Source organism: Poromitra crassiceps (genome assembly GCF_964638095.1).
Source record: "Poromitra crassiceps genome assembly, chromosome: 3".
In the NCBI taxonomy this organism is placed as follows: domain Eukaryota; kingdom Metazoa; phylum Chordata; class Actinopteri; order Beryciformes; family Melamphaidae; genus Poromitra; species Poromitra crassiceps.
The window spans coordinates 39,710,659-39,737,719 of record NC_139625.1 but is presented as its reverse complement, the minus strand read 5'-3'; the positions used below and the strand labels follow the sequence as shown (position 1 = coordinate 39,737,719).

At 45.5% G+C, this 27,061-nt stretch overlaps 1 protein-coding gene across 1 annotated transcript in view; it reads right to left on the bottom strand.

Moving 5' to 3' along the window:
- LOC310773869 (cysteine-rich motor neuron 1 protein) overlaps positions 1 to 27,061 on the bottom strand; it is a 72,207-nt gene that overhangs the window by 20,393 nt on the left and 24,753 nt on the right. Inside the window, exons 4-8 of the mRNA XM_083633860.1 lie at positions 24,575 to 24,817; positions 13,563 to 13,742; positions 9,973 to 10,176; positions 908 to 1,036; positions 334 to 487 (exon numbers count right to left, since the gene is read on the bottom strand). Coding sequence (XP_083489986.1) covers positions 334 to 487; positions 908 to 1,036; positions 9,973 to 10,176; positions 13,563 to 13,742; positions 24,575 to 24,817 — 910 coding nt within the window. The remainder of the gene's footprint in view (positions 1 to 333; positions 488 to 907; positions 1,037 to 9,972; positions 10,177 to 13,562; positions 13,743 to 24,574; positions 24,818 to 27,061) is intronic.

Here is a 27,061-nt window from a genome sequence, read left to right as displayed (position 1 = left end):
CCGTGACGTAGTCACGGGGGCGAGCAGTCAGCCCAGGGGGGCACCACGTCACCTAAAGGGGCGTGGCCAGGTTTTAATGTAAAAGTAATTTTTGGAGCAAAAATGACAGTCTTCCATAATGCTGCGTACGCAGCGAAGTAGGCACTAGTGAGAGCTCTCGTTCTCACTCGTAAAACCTGGGTTGTAGCACAACCCTAACGTTTTCCCATACATCAGTAAGGTGCGTCAATGACAGCCACACAGGCCTTTGATCAGGCTGAAAACACTGCTGACTGATGAGTGCTGCTGGACTGGGGGTGGTGAGAAACCCATTAGGTCACTGGGTACACTTACACGTATCCGTAGGGGCAGGTCTTAGTACAGGTCAGAGGTCGGCACTTGGGCATGGGGATGCTGCACTCGCACACCTCACAGCCAAAATGGTCCTTCTCATATCCCATGGGGCATTGTAGGGAGCAGTATTTTCCCAGGTCGGGGCAGGAGTCGTCTGAAAGAGTTGAGTGAGAGGTCATATGAACATGGGCACAGCCATCCATCACAGGCATGAGTCACCAAGGGGCTGCTCACAGGAACATTCCTGACAATAAAACCTTGCAAAAAGTGTAGACATGGACACAAAGTAGCTGTGATGTCTAAAAGTGTAGCCATGGACACAAAGTAGCTGTGATGTATATGAATGATGATGTCAGAAGCAAGTAGCCACAATCTCCCAATGCCTTCCTCATCAGTAAGCAAATAGGCAATACAATATCATGTGACCACCACCGTGATGCAAAACTGCAAGAAACAGCATGCCAGAAGACGTCCATCATGTCAAGAATGTTACAACACATCACATGCTTCTGCAAATGAGCTGCTGAAATGTTAACCCTTGAGGTCCTACATAAGGTGAGGGGAGTCTACTCACTGTTGAGACATTGGCAGAGCAGACATCCGTTCTTGTCTTGTTGGAAGCCGTAGGGACAGTCGCTCCCTGACAGGGAGCAGTTCTCCAGGCGAGGACACAGCATGGGACTCACCGTCTCATAAGATGGCTCTGGAGGGCGACAGGGGAGATGAAGAAGAGGGTCAGGACTCTCCGAGACAGCAACATCATTCAAAGCATATTGATCAGCCAAACAGTGATTATTATCAAACACAGAAATATGATGGTATCATGAAAATGATTATAAAGAATGTTTTTTTCTTTTTGTGTCCTGAGATACTCTAAGGCAGTGGTTCTCAAAAGGGGGTCCGGGGACCCCCAGGGGTCCGTGGCACTTTGCCAGGGGGTCCGCCAAAAGTTTTCAGGAAAATTAAAATAAACATGTTTTTTTTGGTTGCAAAAGCTTCATAGTTCAACGAAAATATTGTATGCTTTCTAAAATGGTTCATGGATTACATTCTAACCTAACAAACCTATCAATTTAAAAGTGAAGTACGTTACCGTGGAAACAATTAAGCTTAGCCCAAAATCACAAATCAGAATGAGGGGGTCCCCGGTATATTTTCTATCTTGTAAGGGGTCCTTGGCTGAAAAACATTTGAGAACCTCTGCTCTAAGGCAGTGGTTCTCATCTGGTCTAGCCTCACGACCCAAATTTTTCCTTAATCATTTCCTTAGTCGTGACCCCAGTCTAATTTTTTTTAAGGCCTATATCTTTTAAACTAGTTTAAACTGGTGATGCTCATCAAATTTCAAACATCTAATTGAACTGTATTAAATCATCATCATCATAATTAAAATAGCCTAGGTGGGCGGGCGGTGTCTGTCTGTTAGTCACGATTTTTGTCACGTTTTTATTGTGACATCATCAGTGATGTCATAAATTCCATAACATGCCCATGGCGCATCGTCTCCAGAGTCTCCACCCTAGAAATCGAGTGCATGTAGCGGGCAAGATTGCTAGTATGAAATGAAGGCACACTTTTCTTGAATTAAATAAAAAGGTTGTGTTACTGTATCTTGAATTACAGTTATATATGCTTATATAAGTTAAACTGTTGATGAAACCGGTGGATTGTCTACTCCAGGTAGGGAATGAGTCCTTACCCCAAGTGAAGGAGTTCAAGTATATCAGGGTCTTGTTCTCGAGTGAGGGGACAATGGAGCAGGAGATGGGCCGGAGAATCGGAGCAGCTGGTATTGCGCTCGTTTTACCTCACCGCTGTGGCGAAAAGAGAGCTGAGCCAGAAGGCAAAGCTCTCGATCTACCAGTTGATCTTCGTTCCTACCCTCACCTATGATCATGAAGGATGAGTCATGACCGAAAGAACAAGATCGCCGATACAAGCAGCTAAAATGGGTTTTGTCAGGAGGGTGGCTGGCATCTCCCTTAGGGATAAGGTGAGAAGCTCAGTCATCCGTGAGGGACTCGGAGTAGAGACCCTGCTCCTTTACGTAAGGAGCCAGTTGAGGTGGTACGGGCATCTGCTAAGGATGTCACCTGGTCGCCTCCCTAGGGCAGTGTTCCAGGCACATCCAGCTGGGAGGAGACCACGGGGCACAGATTATATCTCTATGCTGGCCTGGGAATGCCTCGGGATCAGAGCTGGCTAATGTGGCCAGGCAAAGGGAAGTTTGGGGTCCCCTGCTGGAACTGCTACATCTGCAACCTGACCCCGAATAAGCGGTTAAAGATGGATGGATGGTGATACTTATTTCTAAATGGTCTCCATCTCTAGTTTGTGGTTGTAAAGTTCCATGAGGCTGTGATTATCCTAGAGGTCACAATAGGTCATTTTATACAGTGAGGTCAAGTTTTGAAAAGTGGTCTCATTAAAGGTAGTGTTAATTTTGTCGGCTATATTTTAATTTAGTCTTAGTCTTAGTCCCGTGTTAAATGTCCTTGTTAGTCTTTATCATATTTAGTCAACCTCATCCTGTTTTTATTTAGTCAAGTTTTAGTGGACTAAAAGTTTGAGCATTTTAGGGCCCTTTCACACCTAAAAGTCCGGACCAAGGTCCGAATCAAACTCATGTTGTTGTTACATTGTATACATTTGGTCCAGTAAGGTTCGCTTTCACACTGCAATGATCCCAGCGGACCAGCGGACTTTAACATGACAGACATACGTCCTGTCGTCATCACCTGCGTCTCCACTGATTGGCTTGTGGATGAGCGTGCGTCTGACGTCAGCGTCCCGGAAGCGTCTGCTCCAGGGAATTTGCTCCTTGTTTACACCTATTTATTTATGTCGATGGTTTACACCAGGTTTACACACCACAATGAATGAACAGATCAAACTGCTGTTCTTAAATTTGTGCCGTTTTAATAATAAAAAATACCAAGTCCACTTAACGCTGCATTAAACGAGCGCACCCAGTTCAGACTCAGAGAAGCCTCCCCTCCCCCTCCCCCGCTCTAGTGCTTCTCTGCACTGGGGTGCGCTTGTTTAATGGGGCCGGGGCATCCCCCACGCATGAGAAGTCAGTTATTTTGTTGTGAAAACTTTTAGAAGAAACTTCACGTTCTTTCCCGTTTTCAACTCGCCTGTTTCCAAAGTGTAAGTTGAAGTTGATACAGCACTAGCAATATTGAACGGCGCAAAACAAATAGGCTAACGTTAACGTTACAGATCCTGACCAACAACATGTGTGTGTGTGTGTGTGTGTGTGTGTGTGTTGAATTTAACTAGCTGGCAGAAAAGGGACAGAATTACTGGCAGATATAACGTTAGATTCGCGTGGGCTTTTGAACCTAATAAGAGAGAGTTGAGGAGACTGGAGAGAGTTGAGAGAGAAATACAGCAGCAGCTAGCTACTGTTGTTACAGCAGTGGCTGCTGCTGCTGCCACTGCTTGAGTCACCTGGCTCTGTGCAGGAGTAGTAGCCTGCCTGTCGGTCTCATGAAGAGCTCAGCTGTCCTGCTTTTAACGTGCATTGCAGCAGCGGATGGCGTTAATCACGATGTTTGACTGTGAAACAATCACGATGGGTATTTCGGGTATATCGCACAACCCTACTCGCAATACTCGAGATTAGTTCAAATTCGCCAAATGAACACCCTTGTTGTGTGCAAATTGTACCAACGCAGACAGGCAAGGAGGCGAAGACTGCAAGCCATCGTTTTTCCCACTGTTTTCCTGTTCTGGCAACGTGACGAGTGACGAGTCAGCTGTAGCTTCCTGTAATTGGTCCGATAGTGCGAACCTTCCAATAAAATGCTTTCACACTGCACATAAGCGAACCTTGGTCCAGCTTGGTCCGGACCAAGACCACCTCTTTTGGTCGGATCAAAGACTCGGTCTTTGGTCCGCACCGTGGTCCGTGGGAGGTTTCACACCTGTCATTTGGTTCGGATCAAACTGGAAAGTCGGGACCAAACGAGGTAGGTGTGAAAGCGCCCTCATCAGTCTCATCCTAGTCAAATAAAACCATAAGTATTTTAGTCTAGTTTTAGTCAACGAAAACTGTTGACATTTTAGTCTAGTTTTAGTCAATGAAAACTGTTGAATCTGCTGATGCGCTTGCACTAGTAGTAGTAATGGTAATTCGAAGCAGTGTTGGCAACTCTTTCCCAGGGAAAGTAGCTAATGCTGACTGCCCACCTGGGCAAGTCAAGAGAGCCCCAAGCTCTCATCTTCACACTCTCATATAGTGATAGTAGGGTGCCCTCCCCACCCTGATCTCTGCTGTGAAATTCCATTAGCTCATAGAAGTTCCAGTACATTCCCACAGTTACCTTGATCTTTCATAAGAGACAATACAACCTTGGTCTAGTAGTCACAAGACAAAATACATGTTATCGGCTTCAGGAATGCTCTGCATGATGGAGAGCAGAGTCCACAAAAGACATCTTAGAAGAGAGCCATAGATCATTATGGAACAGAGTCGATAATGATCAACAACCAATTAATAAGCAATCAATAATTTTACTCTCACAGACTCAGACCTCTCTGGATATAACGTAGACAAGCAAGTAGCTGTACATTTTGGGAAGACAATGCCTCATACACATTATAGATAAGACCCTTAGCTAAGACTGGGTGGGTTCTGTTGTAACTACTGCAAATGTTTTTAAGACAGCTAAATGTCAGCTAGATCTATGATGCTGCAGCACAGGAACCTGAACTGCTGCACTGAGGGGGGGAAACAGTCTATAATTAGTGTTAATTTTGTCGTCTATTTTTAAATGTAGTCGTAGTCTTAGTCCTGTGTCAAATGTCCTTGTTAGTTTTTAGTGGGGGTCCATATTGATGTTATATGGAGGAAACCCTAGGGGGAGCATGGGGAGAACATCCAAACTCCACACAGAAAGGCCCTTTTCACAAGATAGCCCACATGGACACCAGGCACTGAAGCCATGGGGAGGCAGAGGCATACTGTACCCCCAGTGCCAACAGCACCCCGGGTGAGAATTTAACCCAGGACCCTCTTGCTGTGAGGCGAGAGTGCAATGCAAGAATGCTGCCACTGCCGCCCCCCCCCCCCCCTCCCTACAATGAAATGGCTACTATGGGGATTACATCATCACACATGAATACAATTGGGCTCATTGAATCCACAAGAGTATCAGCTTTGCAGTCATACTCAATTTATGCAATTTCAATACTGTTTAGGGACACCAGTATGCAGAAATATTCAAATGGAATAGGTGAAAATAACATATTATTGCATGCAAAACTAGAACGACCGCAACGCGGACTTATGCCTCCGCCATTAGTTCATTCTTGAGTCCAAGTGGATGTTGGAGGCAAATTGGAAGAAATTGCATCAAGGCGTTTCTGTGCAGAATTGGATATTTGAGCCAAATGTGAAGAAATTTAGTCAATGTGTTACTGAGATATGGCGTTATCGAGCTTGAAAATGGCATTTGTTAGGTCACTGTGACCTTGACCTTTGACCTTTGATAACCAAAATGGAATCAGTTCATCCTTGAGCCTAAGTGAATGTTTAAGGCGAATCTGATGAAATTCCATCCAGGCGTTCCTCAGATATCGCGTTAACAAGCTTGAAAATGGCGTTTGAGAGGTCACAGTGACATTGACCTTTGACCACCAAAATCTAATCAGATCATCCTTGAGCCTAAGTGAATGTTTAAGGTGAATCTGATGAAATTCCGTCCAGGCGTTCCTCAGATATCGCGTTAACAAGCTTGAAAATGGTGTTCGAGAGGTCACAGTGACCTTGACCTTTGACCTTTGACCACCAAAATCTAATCAGATCATCCTTGAGCCTAAGTGAATGTTTAAGGCGAATCTGATGAAATTCCGTCCAGGCGTTCCTCAGATATCGCGTTAACAAGCTTGAAAATGGCGTTCGAGAGGTCACAGTGACCTTGACCTTTGACCTTTGACCACCAAAATCTAATCAGATCATCCTTGAGCCTAAGTGAATGTTTAATGCGAATCTGATGAAATTCCGTCCAGGCGTTCCTCAGATATCGCGTTAACAAGCTTGAAAATGGCGTTCGAGAGGTCACAGTGACCTTGACCTTTGACCTTTGACCACCAAAATCTAATCAGATCATCCTTGAGCCTAAGTGAATGTTTAAGGCGAATCTGATGAAATTCCGTCCAGGCGTTCCTCAGATATCGCGTTAACAAGCTTGAAAATGGCGTTCGAGAGGTCACAGTGACCTTGACCTTTGACCTTTGACCACCAAAATCTAATCAGATCATCCTTGAGCCTAAGTGAATGTTTAAGGCGAATCTGATGAAATTCCGTCAAGGCGTTCCTCAGATATGGCGTTAACAAACATCGTACGGACGGACATCCGTACGGACGGCCGTACGTACGTACGGACGGACAACCCGGATCCATAATGCCTTCGGCCTGGCTTCGCCGGCGGAGGCATAAAAACTGCATGGTTTTTGCCAAAAACTGCATGGTGGCATCAGCATAAAGTGGGCATGTCTGTAAAGGGGAACTTGTGCGTAACCATAGAACCCATTCTCATTCAAATATCTTAAAGTCCCTGGAAACCAAAATCCACAAAAACCTTCTAACTATTACATTTAGGGTCTTATGTGAATAATTGTGTGCCTCAGAAAGTAAGTTGACATTACTTTCACCCTAACCCCAAAAATCGACACTTTTCTACAAGGTCTGGATTTCCATTTCCTCATTGAAGAGAGCGGTGCGCGCGGTGCTAAAATGCATGATCTTATCACGTCATAAGATTTAATCGAATCACACACACGCACGCGCGCACACACACACTGACACACACAGTAGCGCTGTGCACTCGCAGCGCAGAGATCTCTTCCTCTCTGTAAACCCTCTCTGTCTGTGCTATGCATCGAGCAACGTGCGAACACACACACACACTCCATCTCTCTTTCCTTCTCTCTCTCTCTCTCCTTCTCTCTCTCTCTCTCCGTTAACGGAGAGAGAGGTCTCCTCGGTCTGCTCCGAGAGAGAGAGAGAGAGAGAGGAGACCTGCTGCAGACGGGACACGCCCACACAGCCCGCGGGAGAAAATACACTCTAAAATCTAATTGATTCTCATGACTTTTGTCATGACTGTCAAACCTAAATTTATATACTTTGCAACGTTCATCATCATTCAAATTTGGCTGGTGGCGTATTAACATAGGTTCCTGTGATGTGATGAACTCAAAATGCTAAATAATAATAAAATATTTCTGGTTTCGAGGGACTTTAAGGTGAGAGGTCAAGGGACCCCTTTGAAAATGGCCAAGACAGTTTTTCTGTCACCAAAATTTTGCCTAAATTTGGAGCGTTGTTTAGCCCCCTTCCCGACAAGCTAGCATGACATGGTTAGTACTGTATCAATGGATGCCTTAAGTCTTCTAGTTTCATATCGTCACCCTCTTAAAATAGTGGCCGAAGTCACTTTTTCAAGTTTTTCAGAAAACATAAAAAACTGAACCAAATACAGAATATATATTTATTAATCATTTCACAAAATTTGTTTATGACAATAAATTACTATTGACATACAAATAACACTGTCTGTCAATTATGTAACATAACAGTGATTAGATGACTGAACATGCCATTGTGACTTACGGCCGGGACACACATCTTGCGTCTGCGTGGCGTCTGCGTGGCGTTACCTGTTGATTTTCATTTCGGCGCCCATGTTAACAGGTTACAGCAGCCACACCACCGGCATCAGGCGCGCGTCTCAGGCGCGTGTCTTGCGAGGCGTGAGACGCACGTCATCTAGAGAATAGAAGCGAGGCCTATTTTTTCTGCTTACCGCGCGCGTGTCTCTAGCCTGTCTCTACACAAATAGACACAAATAGACATTAAAATTATATTTTACAGGGGCAGCCACAGCCAATCAAGGCTCGTTTTGATTTGAGACGGGAGGATGAGCTGAGCTCACAGCTGCAGTTCTCCTGCCCTCTGAAAACCACATAGGCTACAAAGTGGCTTCGTTCCTCCCCTCCCCACCACACACACACAGACACACACACACACACAAATCAATACTGCCTCGATTCTGAAGTGAGCCCAAGCGATCTTCAGTTAAAATCATCATTGTATTGTTTATAGCAAATTTAATAAAAGGTCAACTCTATAGGAAGAGAGTTGGCAGACAGACAGCAGCGCAGCAGCTGCAACGCAGCAGCCACGCTGCCTGTGTGGATGCCACGGGCGTGCCAGCCGCAGCCATCACTGCCACGCACACGCACTAGGTAGGTAGATGCAAGATGTGTGTCCCGGCTGTTAGGCCTGACTTACAGTTGCATTTTATGTCAAGCGTGTGACTTAAGCCGTTTTATTTTTGCCTGAGTCACATTGTCTTGACTTAGGCAAAAATAAAACGGCCTAAGTCACACTCATGACATAGGCCATTGCACTACCAGGTAGGAACAGCATGATCCTTTCAATTAAGGACTTAGGCCATTTTACCAGAGGTGGCCACTGGCCAGCATCATGAAGAGATGATTTAGGCAAAAATATCATTTTCCTCAAAAAGTGACTTAGGCCATTATTTTAAGAGGGTGACGATATCATACCATCTACACTCTGGCTTTAAAAAGCCTGCTACAGCCTCTGAAAGACAGTTAACGTCAGCCGCAGATGCCTGTGTTTTCATGCACACATCCGTGACTGTGACCCACTCAAAACGGCCCTGCCAGTTGAGAAGCCTTGCTCTAAGGTGTAATAGCTCATCTATGCTGGCTGTGCCAACTGTAATGGTTACCTTGTCACACTGCTCTTATTTGGGAAAACTGTGATTACAGATAAATGTAGGGCAATTACAGCAGGGTGGGTCTCACTGTAGAGGGATTATACCTCTCTGTCTTATTGTCTCGCATTGTCTCCCCTTAATGAGTCGGATCTGTATAAAGAGCACGCTTTGGCTCTGGGACCTACAATGAAGATAACAGGGTGTCCCCTTGACTGAAGTCAGACTTTGGCACTGGCCAGACACTCTTGAAACTGTGCCAACATGGTTTGGGATAGTCACTGTATGTGCCTCTCCTTCCTACACACACACACACGCGCGCACACACACACACACAGCAATTCCCGTCAAATGTCTCCTGCCACGTTCAGTGGGAGGAGCGGCCCAACGAGCTGTAACTAATTACGCTCACAAAAAAGGGATCCACTCCAATTAAGCAGCCTCGTGCGCTAACAGCGCCGCGCCCCCCCCCCCCAACGCACACACACACACACACACACACACACACACACACACACACACAGGTGGCTCTCATTTTGGCGGGCAAGGGTAATAAAGGAACACAAAGAAGCCCGCAGCTTGAAGAATGCTCTGTGGCCCCCCCGTTAATGAGCCCATGCCGCCACTGCCTCTGTAGCAAAGCAGCAGGGCCACAGGAGAACCCCACATGTGGCCTGTGGGTTGACGTACAACTCAATAGAAAAGGACAAGTGCATACTGTGGTTTTGTATCAAATGTAGTTCTGGTGTTTAGACCGATGTAATTCCTGGAAGAGATGGAGAATGAGAGACAGGCAATGTACATGGTCTTTGTCTCCATACCTTCCTGGAAGTCATGGAGAATGAGAGACAGGCGATGTACATGGTGGTCTTTGTCTTCATACCTTCACAGAAGGGACAGCACTCTCCGGGGATCTTGACGGGGTTCTGGCAGCTCTGCTTGCAGGCCATGGCCGTGCAGTGGGGCTCTCCATCCACACACTGGCAGAAGGTACAGTCGTCCTCCTTCCACTGCTCCTCATGGCCTCGCAGCTTGTTGTTCACCCAGCAACTGGCCTTAGTGCTGTCCACCGACAATAACTCCACATCTGAATTGATGGAGACACACACATACAACTGTGTTGGTTAGGAGGAGAGGAGAGGAGAAGAGAGACACTGAGGAACATTATCCAAATCCTTCCAATTCAATCATGCAGTGTTGTTACATTGTTCAGACAAAGGCCAGCTGTTAGTTCCGACCAAATGCTGCCATTTACCAAGGAAAATTTACACAGTTAGGTGTATAGTTTGGTTTGGCTACCACAAATGGAATGTTAGCACGGAACAACAGTCCAATGTATCTTATCCTACACACTGGCTGTAATTGAGTGAACAGGAGACAGAGTGAGAGCAGAGCTGGAGGAAGCACCATACCCCAGGAGGGAGCTAGCAAGATGGGGAAACTGGCCTGTCACCAAGAGCTATGGAGAGAACACTGATGAATTTAGATGGCTAATCTACCTTTACGTATCAAGGGAGAGGCCTCTGCTTCTGCAACAACGTACGCTGGGAATTTAGGTGTGGATTTAGGTTGGACAAGTTTTGGGATCTCGCTGTGTCATTTCGACCCACACCAAAGGCAATGACATTTCTAATGTCCAGTGGCTAGAGTGTCCAGTGATCTCCGGGAAGAGAGTTTGAACTCATTCAAGTTCATGTCATGCAGATACCGTTTCAGCCAAGGTCAAAGGTCGGGCCAGAGTTTGACATCATAAATCTCACTCCAAAGCAAAGAAACCCCACTATGAAGTCTTGAGTAGGAAACATAATGTTGGGACAGTTTAAGAGCCATTTTGCTCGGTTTGAGGTGATGTATGATGACTGCACCCCATTCTGGAAACCTGTTTTCATGTCTTTAACATTTACTATAAACAATCTTAAGTGTTTTTGTTTCACTGTTTATTGGTACCAGAGGCCGGGGCCTGGAGATGAGGCAATACAATGAGGGGAACTAGAAGGTGGTCTGAGGGTTAGGCTGAAACAAACATGTGTACATATTGCAATGTGTTTATGTGTTTGTTGACACTGTTTGAACATGTGTCAGACAGTGAAAGATATGGATTAATTTCCCCAAACACATAGGAGTTCCATTTAACCTATCTGATCCCAGTCCAGTTTTGGCTGCTGAAAGTCTGTCCATCTGGCTGTGATTACCCGTCCAGGATCTGCGTTTCGCTCTCCCATTCTCTCTCACTCAGTACACCTCTGAACACTAACAGCAAGCCTAACTACACCCGACCCGTGACCCGTTTCAGTGTAACAAAGATGGATTCACTTGAACCTTGCCCCGGCATGACATGATACATGATGTTGCTCTAGCTGAGGTTTCTTCTTAACAATCACAATCACAGCCAGGTAGACATTGAATAAATCTCCCTCGGGATTAAGAGTATTACCGCCGATGTTCTCCTCGGTGAGCAGTGAGAAAAAGATGAAAGCATTCCATAGCATCTAAATGCCTGCACATACATTCCAGGTGTACCTCCAACACTGACCTACTGTAATCTCCTGCAGGCTTTGCTCCTTCAATCCCTGCTCTTTCCCTCTGTCTTGTTTTCTCATGCGCCCGATCAATTATAGCCACGCAGGCAGGCCAACCACCTCCGCCAGGTTCTGGCAGACTGTAATGTGCTTGCCACATGCACAGCACCCCCCTCCCACACACACACACACACACGTATCAGAGTTCCTTACCTGCCTTTGAGGGCACGTGTTTTTGTGAGGGGGTCATGCACAAGGGGGCTGGCCCCCCGTTAAGTCACAGGCAGATATTACAAAGCCAGGCAGTGCGCTCTGAAAGAGGCCTTTTATGTTCCAACTTTCCCCAGTGGAAATGAATCCCTGGCTGGCTCTTTAGTGCGTCTCTCGTAGGCCAAGCATGTTAACAACTGTGCAAGCTGGATATATGAGGAAGCCATTAAGGTAGGGGCCATTGGAGAGAAGTGTCAGGAGGAGTGGGCTTTAGTATCACCTCCATCTCTCTACCTTCCATTTTGACCAGACGGGCCTCCTGATCTACGCCACATCATCAACTGCTTGCACCTCTAAAAGTCTTCCTTGTGAGTCCAAATCTCCTCGATCTGATGTGCTGTTACTGTTTCCTTGATTTGATAAATACACTGTAAAACCATACAGTATGACCTAGTAAATCAACACAAGGTGTATTATTTTTGCAAAAAGAATAAATAGCATAACATGATGCCATGTGCAAGCATTCTAGTGGAGCATGTATCCATCAAGCATCATAGTGGAGCATGTATCGAGCATCATAGTGGAGCATGTATCAAGCATCATAGTGGAGCATGTACTGTATCAAGCATCATAGTGGAGCATGTATCAAGCATCATAGTGGAGCATGTATCAAGCATCATAGTGGAGCATGTATCAAGCATCATAGTGGAGCATGTATCAAGCATCAGTGGAGCATGTACTGTATCAAGCATCATAGTGGAGCATGTACTGTATCAAGCATCATAGTGGAGCATGTATCGAGCATCATAGTGGAGCATGTACTGTATCAAGCATCATAGTGGAGCATGTATCGAGCATCATAGTGGAGCATGTATCAAGCATCATAGTGGATCATGTACTGTACCAAGCATCATAGTGGAGCATGTACTGTATCAAGCATCATAGTGGAGCATGTATCAAGCATCATAGTGGATCATGTACTGTACCAAGCATCATAGTGGAGCATGTACTGTATCAAGCATCATAGTGGAGCATGTACTGTATCAAGCATCATAGTGGAGCATGTACTATATCAAGCATCATAGTGGAGCATGTACTGTATCAAGCATCATAGTGGAGCATGTACTGTATCAAGCATCATAGTGGAGCATGTACTGTATCAAGCATCATAGTGGAGCATGTACTGTATCAAGCATCATAGTGGAGCATGTACTGTATCAAGCATCATAGTGGAGCATGTACTGTATCAAGCATCATAGTGGAGCATGTATCAAGCATCATAGTGGAGCATGTACTGTATCAAGCATCATAGTGGAGCATGTATCAAGCATCATAGTGGAGCATGTATCAAGCATCATAGTGGAGCATGTATCAAGCATCATAGTGGAGCATGTATCAAGCATCATAGTGGAGCATGTATCAAGCATCATAGTGGAGCATGTATCAAGCATCATAGTGGAGCATGTATCAAGCATCATAGTGGAGCATGTATCAAGCATCATAGTGGAGCATGTATCAAGCATCATAGTGGAGCATGGAGCATGTATCAAGCATCATAGTGGAGCATGTATCAAGCATCATAGTGGAGCATGTATCAAGCATCATAGTGGAGCATGTATCAAGCATTCTAGTGGAGCATGTATCGAGCATTATAGTGGAGCATGTATCGAGCATTCTAGTGGAGCATGTATCGAGCATTATAGTGGAGCGTGTATCGCTGAAAGATGATAGCAAAGGAGTGTACCTATGCAGACGGGGCAGCACTCGCCCTCGGGGATGTAGAAGTTCTCGCAGTCCAGCTCGGCGCACTCAGCCTTGGAGCAGAAGGAGATCCCTCCGCGGCACTGACACAGCCAGCAGGGGTCCATGCGGTACACCTCCCCCTCGGAAAACTCCTTCCCGTTGTGGACGCACTTGGGAGAGACTGGCGGGAGAGAGAGAGAGAGAGAGAGAGACAGAGAGAGAGAGGTGAGTGAGGCAGGAAGAGAGAAGGTGGACAGATGCCGTCAAGCTGAAGCTGAACAGCACGTGGGGAGGATCATGCCTAACACACTCTGCAGCCAGGCTGATGAAGGCGGGCATGGCGCTCTGTCAGGTGTCCCCGTCACATTTGTTAGGGATTAACGCCACAGCATTTTTCCTCATGACCACATGACATCATGAGCAGGGAGGAAAATGCCGTTTTCATCCAAGATCTTCAACCTGGGTCAGCGTAAGACTGGCGTTACTGTATACAATCCATTACCAATTCCTAAACAGTCATTCGTTATCTGCTATCGGTTGAATCATTGTTTACCTGAATCAACTGGTTGCTGAGCTAGACACTTAGCCATGAGGTTTTGGGGGAATGGCATGCATCAGACAATGAAGCCAATTCCCTGTGGAGGAATTTCACAGGGATCTCTCAAGTCTGGCAGCTTTGAGTAGAGTAAAACAGCAGTGGGTCTCTGTCTGGCTGTGGCAGAATCTGGGCTCAATGAGCTGGTGACAGGGTGGAGAGTGGATAGCTCTGGGCTGGGCTTCCCAGAAGCCTCTCTGCATTTTCTTTCTTAAATATTTTATTTTTCAATTTTTCTTGAAACAAAACAAGAACAAGGCCAACAAACAGGCTCAGACAAAGGGGCGGGGGACACATGCCACAACGACATGCAATATTACACTTTTGTAATATAATAAGGTGCTACCAGCTGCATAGTGTTGTGTAAGAGGTCAATGAGGAACAAGCCAGGCAAGTCACCTGCCGCCCCTAACCTCATCGAGGTAGGCTAGAAACGGATCCCAAATAGTTCGATTTTGTTTTTATTGAGTTGGGCCTTAGGGACCTGAGTCTCTCCATCCTTACAACAGAGATCATGTCTGTCAACCACACTTGGAAATAGGGTGATTTCCATTCCTTTAGAATGAGTTTTTTGGCAACAGTTGTCCCCAGTGTGAGAGACTGTTGCACAGCTGTAGGGAAGTCCAGAGAGGTCTCCAAGCAGCCGAAGCTGGCGAGTTCTGCCTCCGGCTGAAGGGTTATTTTGTAGGCCTTAGAGTAGAAGCCTCTCTGCATTGATACCCTGACCCTATATAGTTCCATTCAGCGACTATGAAAGAAGGATGTGCTGGGTGCCAGGGCATTTGGAAAAGCTAGCCATGCTGTGGTCTGCTGTGCAGACAGTAGACAGGCCCAGGAGGAACCCTGGAGTAAGTCGAGGGCTGTCTGTCTGCAAGGACCTCTGTCTCTGCTGTCTGTCTGCAAGGACCTCTGTCTCTGTCGTCTGTCTCTGCTGTCTGTCTGCAAGGACCTCTGTCTCTGTCGTCTGTCTCTGTCTCTGCTGTCTTTCTCTGTCTCTGCTGTCTGTCTGCAAGATCCTCTGTCTCTGCTGTCTGTCTCTGTCTCTGCTGTCTGTCTGCAAGGACCTCTGTCTCTGCTGTCTGTCTGCAAGGACCTCTGTGTCTGTCGTCTGTCTCTGCTGTCTGTCTCTGTCTCTGCTGTCTGTCTGCAAGGACCTCTGTCTCTGCTGTCTGTCTCTGCTGTCTGTCTGCAAGGACCTCTGTCTCTGCTGTCTGTCTCTGTCTCTGCTGTCTGTCTGCAAGGACCTCTGTCTCTGCTGTCTGTCTGCAAGGACCTCTGTGTCTGTCGTCTGTCTCTGCTGTCTGTCTGCAAGGACCTCTGTCATCTGTCTCTGTCTCTGTCTGCAAGGACCTCTGTCTCTGCAGTCTGTCTGCAAGGACCTGTGTCTCTGTCGGCTGTCTCTGTCTCTGCTGTCTGTCTCTGTCTCTGCTGTCTGTCTGCAAGGACCTCTGTCTCTGCTGTCTGTCTCTGTCTCTGCTGTCTGTCTGCAAGGACCGGCCCTCTTCACAATGGCTACCGTATGGATCATTACAGAGCGATAACAGGCTGCGCGCCATGCCCCTGTAATGTGTATAAAGTGTGTGTATATCTGTGAGAGACATGTCCATGTGTGTGACAGAGGGGAAAAAAACGTCTTTCTAATCAGTTTAGCCTCTTTTTCCAGGAAATTCTATAATTCCAGTAAAACGGAAATGACTGTTATCAGCCGTGCAAGATTAATGGCAAGCGTTTTCTGGCCAGCGTAACAGAATGATTACCGCATGTCATCTCCACAGCAATGCTAGATTACTCATTTGATTGTACCACAATGGGTTTGTGTGACTCAACGTTATGAGATCTTAACCAACCGCACCGTAACTTTTCATCAAACACACACTCCGCTCCAGCGTGACGGAGCTGAAGCGGAGCGGTTATGTAAGAAAACCTGGTGTCCTCGGCCCCGCAGAGGAGTGGCTAGACCGCTTCTGCTAGTAAAGGTGGATGCGGGCAGATGTAAGGCCAGCGGTTTCTATAAAGGAGAGTGGGGGCACCGCCGGCAGCATCTGTACACCATACCTTAGAGGGCAGACTCAAAGTGCCTGTGCCGCTGACCCCATGCCTCCCTGCAACCAGCACTCGGCTCTAATACAAAGCAGGTGGGCCCACTGAGTTGAAAGTAAAGCAGGGATTTTTTTGTTGTTGCTTTCTTTCCGTTTCATTCTCTCTCTCTCTCTCTCTCTCTCTCTCTCTCTCTCTCTCTCTCTCTCTCTCTCTCTCTCTCTCTCTCTCTCTCTCTCTCTCTCTCTCTCTCTCTCTCTCTCTCTCTCTCTCTCTCTCTCTCTCTCTCTCTCTCTCTCTCTCTCTCTCTCTCTCTCTCTCTCCCTTGCGTGCAGCAGAAGCAAGCAGAGAAAATGGCAAAATCAAAAGGCACGGTGGCGTTTTCTTTTTTACCCGCTCGCAGAAACAATAGGAAGTCACATGAGGGGATGCTCACATGTGATTTCCGCAGTGTTTGTTAATGGTAATCCCTAAAACAAACTTGCGGCGCAGAGTCTAAATTCCAGTCATGCTTTGTGATGTGATGTCTTCTCTAAACTGAGGTGAGGACTGGATGTGGGGATGGATGGACCATAAAAAAGTGACCCTGAAGCTTTTTAAAATCACATCCATTATGGACCGTCACCATGGTGCTCCGTGAGGTCGACAGGCGGGGAGAGAGAGAGAGAGAGAGAGAGAGAGACACACACAATGGTAAATGAAAATTCCATGTGAAATTGCTATTCCCATAGGAGCATAATGGTGGGATTTATCTAAATCAACTTTACATCTATATGAATGGTACTATTGGCTGCACATGTGAAGTCCAAGCACTTAATGATAACGTAGAACTTAGGTCAACTTGCAGACTTGGGCCTCTATCTTCCGACAGGCGCTATCCCCTAATAGCGCTTTAAGGCACGGAAGATAGCATTCCGCCTTGCGTCGTCCGCCAGGTGTTCTGCCGAGTTTTGCTCCCCCGCCGAGCAGCAAAAAAAAAGCAACCCCACCTCACGGGAGCTACTTGTAATGATTTATACAGAAATGTAACTGTTTAAAAGTGATATAATTGTCTGGTAGACATGACCTCCATGATTTCTAAGTTAAAACGGCCCCAAAATATGTTGGGGATGCAATTCTCGGCGGGCATGCGGAAACTTAATTAGAGCCATGGCAAAATCATCTGCGCCCCAAAATGCCTGCGCAAACGGGATTTGGGCGGTCTTAACTACCAGAATTATTCACAGGCGTGGCCAGGCAAGGCTGGGCATTACGTCAATCAAAACCAATCAGATTCCCGTCTTGCAATGGCTGTTTACCCGAGGCAATGCGCGAGGCATGCAATATGGTGCCTGTAATTACGTAATTACGTCTGTGGTGCCAACGACCCTTCGGGTTATGAAGGTAAATAGCCTATGTCCATTGTCCAACCAGTTTTCTCAATTAATTTCCCTCTTTGCGATGTGATAAAAGTTTCTCAGTGAGTTATAGTTGATTGCCTCACTGAATTATCTGCTAATACCCAAGCATAATTTGATGTCTTGGCATGGCAAGGCTGTGCGTATGACATATCCAAAAGAAATTCCACTTTCCACTGCAAAAATACCTCTCTGCGCTGGGAGCGCAACGGTAATCTCCGTGCAGCGCACCCAGCGCAGAGAGGTATTTGCGCGTAAGAGGTCCTTTTCAAAGCTCTTAGCGCAAAGTAATTGCGCGCTGCTGACGATAGCATAATGCCATCTATCACCACATTTTAGCGCTGAAACACCTGCTTTGGCTTGTGGCAGCCAATGCCCAGTACAGTTATCACAGGCATGCGCTTGTGTCCGCCCCCAATTTGCATTGCGCACGGCGTTAAACGAGCGCAAACGCTAAATTAGCGCTTTTGGGAAGATAGAGCCCTTGATCTCCGCTGCACTGCTCAACACTGACTCAACCTCCAGGAGCATGTGCAGTGCGAACCTGTGTCCCGGGCTGGCCCACAGGTGACACAGTGCAGAGCTACAGCATTGATCAACAGTAGACCACAGGGTCAAACAGGATCATCTGTAATATCAGATGACATCAAGTCAGGACGGCACTGCCAGCTTGGCCCCGTCACCCAGACCCACTCGCTCTCCGGCCAACACTGGAAACATCATCATCGATGAAGGTCAGAACACACAGGTCAGAGGTCAGGCCTATTGTCACTGTGCAAAGCACTCTGACCCTGACTAAATATCAACCCACAGCCAAGTAAGTGGTCAGTGGAAACAAGTTCATCAGTCCAGGCCAGACACACACAGACAATAGGGTGCCATGTCCGAATATGTTCCACTACGACACTATGGCATCTGATAGCAGCTTAGGGTGTTTTGCATGTGTAATATTACAGGTACAGTATGTGTAGGTGTTTTGCGTGTGTAATATTACAGGTACAGTATGTGTAGGTGTTTTGCATGTGTAATATTACAGGTACAGTATGTGTAGGTGTTTTGCATGTGTAATATTACAGGTACAGTATGTGTAGGTGTTTTGCGTGTGTAATATTACAGGTACAGTATGTGTAGGTGTTTTGCATGTGTAATATTACAGGTACAGTATGTGTAGGTGTTTTGCATGTGTAATATTACAGGTACAGTATGTGTAGGTGTTTTGCGTGTGTAATGTTACAGGTACAGTATGTGTAGGTGTTTTGCATGTGTAATGTTACAGGTACAGTATGTGTAGGTGTTTTGCATGTGTAATGTTACAGGTACAGTATGTGTAGGTGTTTTGCATGTGTAATATTAAAGGTACAGTATGTGTAGGTGTTTTGCATGTGTAATGTTACAGGTACAGTATGTGTAGGTGTTTTGCATGTGTAATGTTACAGGTACAGTATGTGTAGGTGTTTTGCGTGTGTAATGTTACAGGTACAGTATGTGTAGGTGTTTTGCGTGTGTAATGTTACAGGTACAGTATGTGTAGGTGTTTTGCGTGTGTAATGTTACAGGTACAGTATGTGTAGGTGTTTTACGTGTGTAATGTTACAGGTACAGTATGTGTAGGTGTTTTGCATGTGTAATGTTACAGGTACAGTATGTGTAGGTGTTTTGCATGTGTAATGTTACAGGTACAGTATGTGTAGGTGTTTTGCGTGTGTAATGTTACAGGTACAGTATGTGTAGGTGTTTTGCATGTGTAATATTACAGGTACAGTATGTGTAGGTGTTTTGCATGTGTAATGTTACAGGTACAGTATGTGTAGGTGTTTTGCATGTGTAATGTTACAGGTACAGTATGTGTAGGTGTTTTGCATGTGTAATGTTACAGGTACAGTATGTGTAGGTGTTTTGCATGTGTAATGTTACAGGTACAGTATGTGTAGGTATTTTACGTGTGTAATGTTACAGGTACAGTATGTGTAGGTGTTTTGCATGTGTAATGTTACAGGTACAGTATGTGTAGGTGTTTTGCGTGTGTAATATTAAAGGTACAGTATGTGTAGGTGTTTTACGTGTGTAATATTACAGGTACAGTATGTGTAGGTGTTTTGCGTGTGTAATGTTACAGGTACAGTATGTGTAGGTGTTTTGCATGTGTAATATTACAGGTACAGTATGTGTAGGTGTTTTGCGTGTGTAATGTTACAGGTACAGTATGTGTAGGTGTTTTGCATGTGTAATGTTACAGGTACAGTATGTGTAGGTGTTTTGCATGTGTAATGTTACAGGTACAGTATGTGTAGGTGTTTTGCATGTGTAATATTAAAGGTACAGTATGTGTAGGTGTTTTGCATGTGTAATGTTACAGGTACAGTATGTGTAGGTGTTTTGCATGTGTAATGTTACAGGTACAGTATGTGTAGGTGTTTTGCGTGTGTAATGTTACAGGTACAGTATGTGTAGGTGTTTTGCGTGTGTAATGTTACAGGTACAGTATGTGTAGGTGTTTTGCGTGTGTAATGTTACAGGTACAGTATGTGTAGGTGTTTTACGTGTGTAATGTTACAGGTACAGTATGTGTAGGTGTTTTGCATGTGTAATGTTACAGGTACAGTATGTGTAGGTGTTTTGCATGTGTAATGTTACAGGTACAGTATGTGTAGGTGTTTTGCGTGTGTAATGTTACAGGTACAGTATGTGTAGGTGTTTTGCATGTGTAATATTACAGGTACAGTATGTGTAGGTGTTTTGCATGTGTAATGTTACAGGTACAGTATGTGTAGGTGTTTTGCATGTGTAATGTTACAGGTACAGTATGTGTAGGTGTTTTGCATGTGTAATGTTACAGGTACAGTATGTGTAGGTGTTTTGCATGTGTAATGTTACAGGTACAGTATGTGTAGGTATTTTACGTGTGTAATGTTACAGGTACAGTATGTGTAGGTGTTTTGCATGTGTAATGTTACAGGTACAGTATGTGTAGGTGTTTTACGTGTGTAATGTTACAGGTACAGTATGTGTAGGTGATTTGCATGTGTAATGTTACAGGTACAGTATGTGTAGGTGTTTTGCATGTGTAATGTTACAGGTACAGTATGTGTAGGTGTTTTGCGTGTGTAATGTTACAGGTACAGTATGTGTAGGTGTTTTGCATGTGTAATGTTACAGGTACAGTATGTGTAGGTGTTTTGCATGTGTAATGTTACAGGTACAGTATGTGTAGGTGTTTTGCATGTGTAATATTACAGGTACAGTATGTGTAGGTGTTTTACGTGTGTAATGTTACAGGTACAGTATGTGTAGGTGTTTTGCGTGTGTAATATTACAGGTACAGTATGTGTAGGTGTTTTGCATGTGTAATATTAAAGGTACAGTATGTGTAGGTGTTTTGCGTGTGTAATGTTACAGGTACAGTATGTGTAGGTGTTTTACGTGTGTAATGTTACAGGTACAGTATGTGTAGGTGTTTTGCGTGTGTAATATTACAGGTACAGTATGTGTAGGTGTTTTGCGTGTGTAATATTAAAGGTACAGTATGTGTAGGTGTTTTGCATGTGTAATGTTACAGGTACAGTATGTGTAGGTGTTTTGCATGTGTAATGTTACAGGTACAGTATGTGTAGGTGTTTTGCATGTGTAATGTTACAGGTACAGTATGTGTAGGTGTTTTGCGTGTGTAATGTTACAGGTACAGTATGTGTAGGTGTTTTGCGTATGCAATGTTACAGGTACAGTATGTGTAGGTGTTTTACGTGTGTAATGTTACAGGTACAGTATGTGTAGGTGTTTTACGTGTGTAATGTTACAGGTACAGTATGTGTAGGTGTTTTGCATGTGTAATGTTACAGGTACAGTATGTGTAGGTGTTTTACGTGTGTAATGTTACAGGTACAGTATGTGTAGGTGTTTTGCGTGTGTAATATTACAGGTACAGTATGTGTAGGTGTTTTGCGTGTGTAATATTAAAGGTACAGTATGTGTAGGTGTTTTGCATGTGTAATGTTACAGGTACAGTATGTGTAGGTGTTTTGCATGTGTAATATTACAGGTACAGTATGTGTAGGTGTTTTGCATGTGTAATGTTACAGGTACAGTATGTGTAGGTGTTTTGCGTGTGTAATATTAAAGGTACAGTATGTGTAGGTGTTTTGCGTGTGTAATGTTACAGGTACAGTATGTGTAGGTGTTTTGCGTGTGTAATGTTACAGGTACAGTATGTGTAGGTGTTTTACGTGTGTAATGTTACAGGTACAGTATGTGTAGGTGTTTTGCATGTGTAATGTTACAGGTACAGTATGTGTAGGTGTTTTGCATGTGTAATGTTACAGGTACAGTATGTGTAGGTGTTTTGCGTGTGTAATGTTACAGGTACAGTATGTGTAGGTGTTTTGCATGTGTAATATTACAGGTACAGTATGTGTAGGTGTTTTGCATGTGTAATGTTACAGGTACAGTATGTGTAGGTGTTTTGCATGTGTAATGTTACAGGTACAGTATGTGTAGGTGTTTTGCATGTGTAATGTTACAGGTACAGTATGTGTAGGTGTTTTGCATGTGTAATGTTACAGGTACAGTATGTGTAGGTATTTTACGTGTGTAATGTTACAGGTACAGTATGTGTAGGTGTTTTGCATGTGTAATGTTACAGGTACAGTATGTGTAGGTGTTTTACGTGTGTAATGTTACAGGTACAGTATGTGTAGGTGATTTGCATGTGTAATGTTACAGGTACAGTATGTGTAGGTGTTTTGCATGTGTAATGTTACAGGTACAGTATGTGTAGGTGTTTTGCGTGTGTAATGTTACAGGTACAGTATGTGTAGGTGTTTTGCATGTGTAATGTTACAGGTACAGTATGTGTAGGTGTTTTGCATGTGTAATGTTACAGGTACAGTATGTGTAGGTGTTTTGCATGTGTAATATTACAGGTACAGTATGTGTAGGTGTTTTACGTGTGTAATGTTACAGGTACAGTATGTGTAGGTGTTTTGCGTGTGTAATATTACAGGTACAGTATGTGTAGGTGTTTTGCATGTGTAATATTAAAGGTACAGTATGTGTAGGTGTTTTGCGTGTGTAATGTTACAGGTACAGTATGTGTAGGTGTTTTACGTGTGTAATGTTACAGGTACAGTATGTGTAGGTGTTTTGCGTGTGTAATATTACAGGTACAGTATGTGTAGGTGTTTTGCGTGTGTAATATTAAAGGTACAGTATGTGTAGGTGTTTTGCATGTGTAATGTTACAGGTACAGTATGTGTAGGTGTTTTGCATGTGTAATGTTACAGGTACAGTATGTGTAGGTGTTTTGCATGTGTAATGTTACAGGTACAGTATGTGTAGGTGTTTTGCGTGTGTAATGTTACAGGTACAGTATGTGTAGGTGTTTTGCGTATGTAATGTTACAGGTACAGTATGTGTAGGTGTTTTACGTGTGTAATGTTACAGGTACAGTATGTGTAGGTGTTTTACGTGTGTAATGTTACAGGTACAGTATGTGTAGGTGTTTTGCATGTGTAATGTTACAGGTACAGTATGTGTAGGTGTTTTACGTGTGTAATGTTACAGGTACAGTATGTGTAGGTGTTTTGCGTGTGTAATATTACAGGTACAGTATGTGTAGGTGTTTTGCGTGTGTAATATTAAAGGTACAGTATGTGTAGGTGTTTTGCATGTGTAATGTTACAGGTACAGTATGTGTAGGTGTTTTGCATGTGTAATATTACAGGTACAGTATGTGTAGGTGTTTTGCATGTGTAATGTTACAGGTACAGTATGTGTAGGTGTTTTGCGTGTGTAATATTAAAGGTACAGTATGTGTAGGTGTTTTGCGTGTGTAATGTTACAGGTACAGTATGTGTAGGTGTTTTACGTGTGTAATGTTACAGGTACAGTATGTGTAGGTGTTTTGCATGTGTAATATTACAGGTACAGTATGTGTAGGTGTTTTGCGTGTGTAATATTAAAGGTACAGTATGTGTAGGCACTAGGCAGTGTTGGAGGGGGTCTTCTGCCAGACTGGAGAGGTGACTGGGGGTGGGGGGGCGGTGCCGTGTCTTCCTCCCTCTCCCCATCTGTGATGCGGCGTGCAGTCATGCAGGCCTAACGGACGGTAGGGGCAGCACAAAAGGCATCAAGCCCCAGGCCAGAAGAGCAGCAGACACTTGTTATCAAAACACTGATCCCCTGGCCCCCGCGGCTGCCATTCAGCCCCCGCCGGCCTGCCCGACTCCATTACCCTCCCCACTGGCAGAATGGAGCACATAAAAAGCATTCCCATCAATGAACTGTTGAACCTTTTCCCTTTGGATGTGTGAGCAGACAGGAACCCTTTGACACTGCACTTCTGTTCAGCAAATTCGTAGCCTAAGCACTTTTCTGGTCACTGGGCTCGTTAAGTCCATTAATTCCGGGACACGGCACTCCTTTATGGATGTGGAGCGGCCAGAATGGGAATTTGTTCTGTTGGTAAAACAGGGAATATTTGCTGGGAGCACAGAGTAAACAGAGCAACACCACAGGTCCCCTCCCTGCCTGCCTGCCTCCGTGCCTGGATAGAGTGTTGAAGTCTCTCTCAATATGAGACCTGACTGCCTGATCAACATCTGCTCTCTCTCTCTCGCTCTCCTTTCTCACGAGGTGAGAACACGGTGAAGCAGCATACTTCAGAGCAACAATCTGCTTGGCAAAAGCCATTACGCTTAATATCCCTTGAGGCAATCTAATTATTTGCGGATACACCCCTGAAAAAAATGTCTTTGAAGCATGGTCCTCACACAGAGAGGCAGCGGCCCAGACTGATAAACAGCCCAACAGCAATTACCATCCAATCAGCAACTTTCCTTTTCATCTCCGGACATTTGGTCAACAGGCAGGAAAGTGCTACGCTGATGAAAATAATTGCTGCCTCAAAGGCGATGAATCTCACACCAACTGTGCCGCAGCTTTTCCTCAGTGGGAAAGCAGCCACGGACAGACAGCTCATGGAGTCATTACCTTTCTGGCACTCAAAGATGTCGCAGCAGTCTCCTGGCTGCCCGGGGGCCTGGCTGAGTGGCACGGCACGCTGTCCGCTGGGGCACTGGGGCTTGTGGCAGGCACGGAGGTCACAAGTGCACTGGGGTGGTACGGTGGGGCAGCAACCAGCAGGGGGCGTGTAGCTCTTGGTCAGGACCGAGCCCTTAGGGCAGGAGGGCACCGGCAGGATGGGGCACGTCACCCCGGCACACCTCAGCTCCTCTGAAACACACAAACACACACGGACACATGTCAAAGTTCAAACGCACACATGCTCATACTGCATACATACTCCATACACACACTGACAGGCAGGTATAAGCACAAGAACACACACACACACACACACACACACACACACACAGTGGAGTCTCATATAATAACAAGTTTCTGTAAAGCTTACTGTAACGCCACCTTCTACTATAGGCTCCAACAGTGCCCACACTGTTCCTTGGGCAGCCAGGGGGGAGAGAGAGAGAGGTGTGTGTGTGCGTGCGTGCGTGCGTGCGTGCGCGCATGCACACACACACACACACACACACACACACACACACACACACACACACATGCGCGCTCCGTCCTCGTGTCAGTCGAGCAGCTTTGGAACAGTGCTACTCGTGTTGCAGTCTAAGAGCTGAGTTCACACAGTCACCCAACACAGACTCTGCTCACAGTCATCAGATTCCCACTCCACACGCACGCACGCACGCGCGCACACACACACACACACACACACACACACACACACACACACACACTCAACACAAACTCTGCCCACAGTCATCAGATCCCTGCTCCAGTCGGTGACAGCTTCACAGCATCCTGTCAGAGAAGTAGCACGACAAGTCTCTATGCACATCCTGTCTATAGGCCTCTGATCCCACCCAGCCTGCTGCACTGGCTCACAATCCAAACACACACTCACTCCCCTAAAACCAGTCATTAATAGTAGCCAACCTTCAACAGAGCTTTTCTTCTCCCCGGTTTAGAGTCTCCCCTTCACTTAGCATACCAGGAAGTGTTTGTCTATTCATTTGCCAGAGCCAACATAATAGCTCTGATACCCCTTGTTAGGGGGGGAAGGGGCGCTGGGGTGCCGGGGATCTGGGCAAGGGGCTCGGGGTGTATTTTGGAGCCTGTTCAGGAAAAGAAAATTGGAGTGCCCCTCTGTACCGACATTGTAGGAGAACAGTAGCTACCTTACAAAGCTTGGGTTACCCAAACCTTAGGGAGGTGTTTATTTTGGTTCTCTGTGTCACTGTAATATATACAGTGCAGCGAGAAGAGAGGGATTGAGGAGTGCAGACTCACGTCCTGTCCTATAATTGTCAATCGCTAAGTCATTTCGCAGATCCCCTGCTGAAAGCATGCTAGATGCGCACACACGCGCACACACACATGCACACGCGCGCACACACACACACACACACACACACACACACACACACACACACACACACACACACACACACACACACACACACACACACACACACACACAGGACTACCGCTTTGAAAGATGAGAGGAAGAGAGTTGAAGGGCAGCATTAACCAGCATAGAGATGATGGATGAGAATGGGGAAAATCTGGTAATTACACATCTATGTAGTTTAGATCGTCACTGGAGCACTTCCAACAGGAAACACGTAGCTCATAAATTACTGCATGAATAATTGCATTATAAGTGATTAAAATGAAATGGCTTGTGATTTAGTTGAGAGGAATACTTGACGATCTTTGCATGCATATGGTTTTTGAGGAGAGGGAATTGAATAAGCTGGAGTTGCATAACAGTGCTCGGCGGTTTTGGTGGCCCTTCCAGAAGCTGAGTCTTCTGTTGATGGCCTTCCCAGACTGGCTCTGCCGCGCAACACGATTCTCTCAGAGGATCTGCCTCATGCCTGACATTTGAAGACCTGTAAGTGGATGCCTCTGGGTTTGGACACCAGATGGGGAATCTGAAATGATGAGCAGTTCGGAGCCCAGACTCCTGATCCCCCCATGATGGCTCTGCTGTGGCAGCCCGCAGCTACTCGGGCCAAGTCGTATGTTCTCGACCCATCAAACCACTAAAAGCTGAACACACCAGTCTGACCTGATGTTCTCCTGGCGTTTTAATCTCGTGGTAAAGTAGCCGTTTGATGTCTACCTGACCCAGAAGAAACGTGGAGTTGTGTGACTGAGAGCAAGATCTGTATTTAAGATGGAGGGGGTGGGGTGGGGTGGGGGAGGTTGAAACGTCTGACAGATTAAATTGAGGATGAAGGAAACGTTGGGCCCTGGATAAACAGAGCAGGAGTGTGAGCTATCTGTACTGTACTGTTTGCTCAGGCAACCTGGGAACAGTGAGGGCTGCCACAAAGCTCTCATTGATAAACTTTGTCACTGAATAGTGTCATAGAAAATAAGGGGAAAAGCCCTGAATTAAGGGAGGCTACAACCCTTTTAACGGTTTTTGGCCTCATT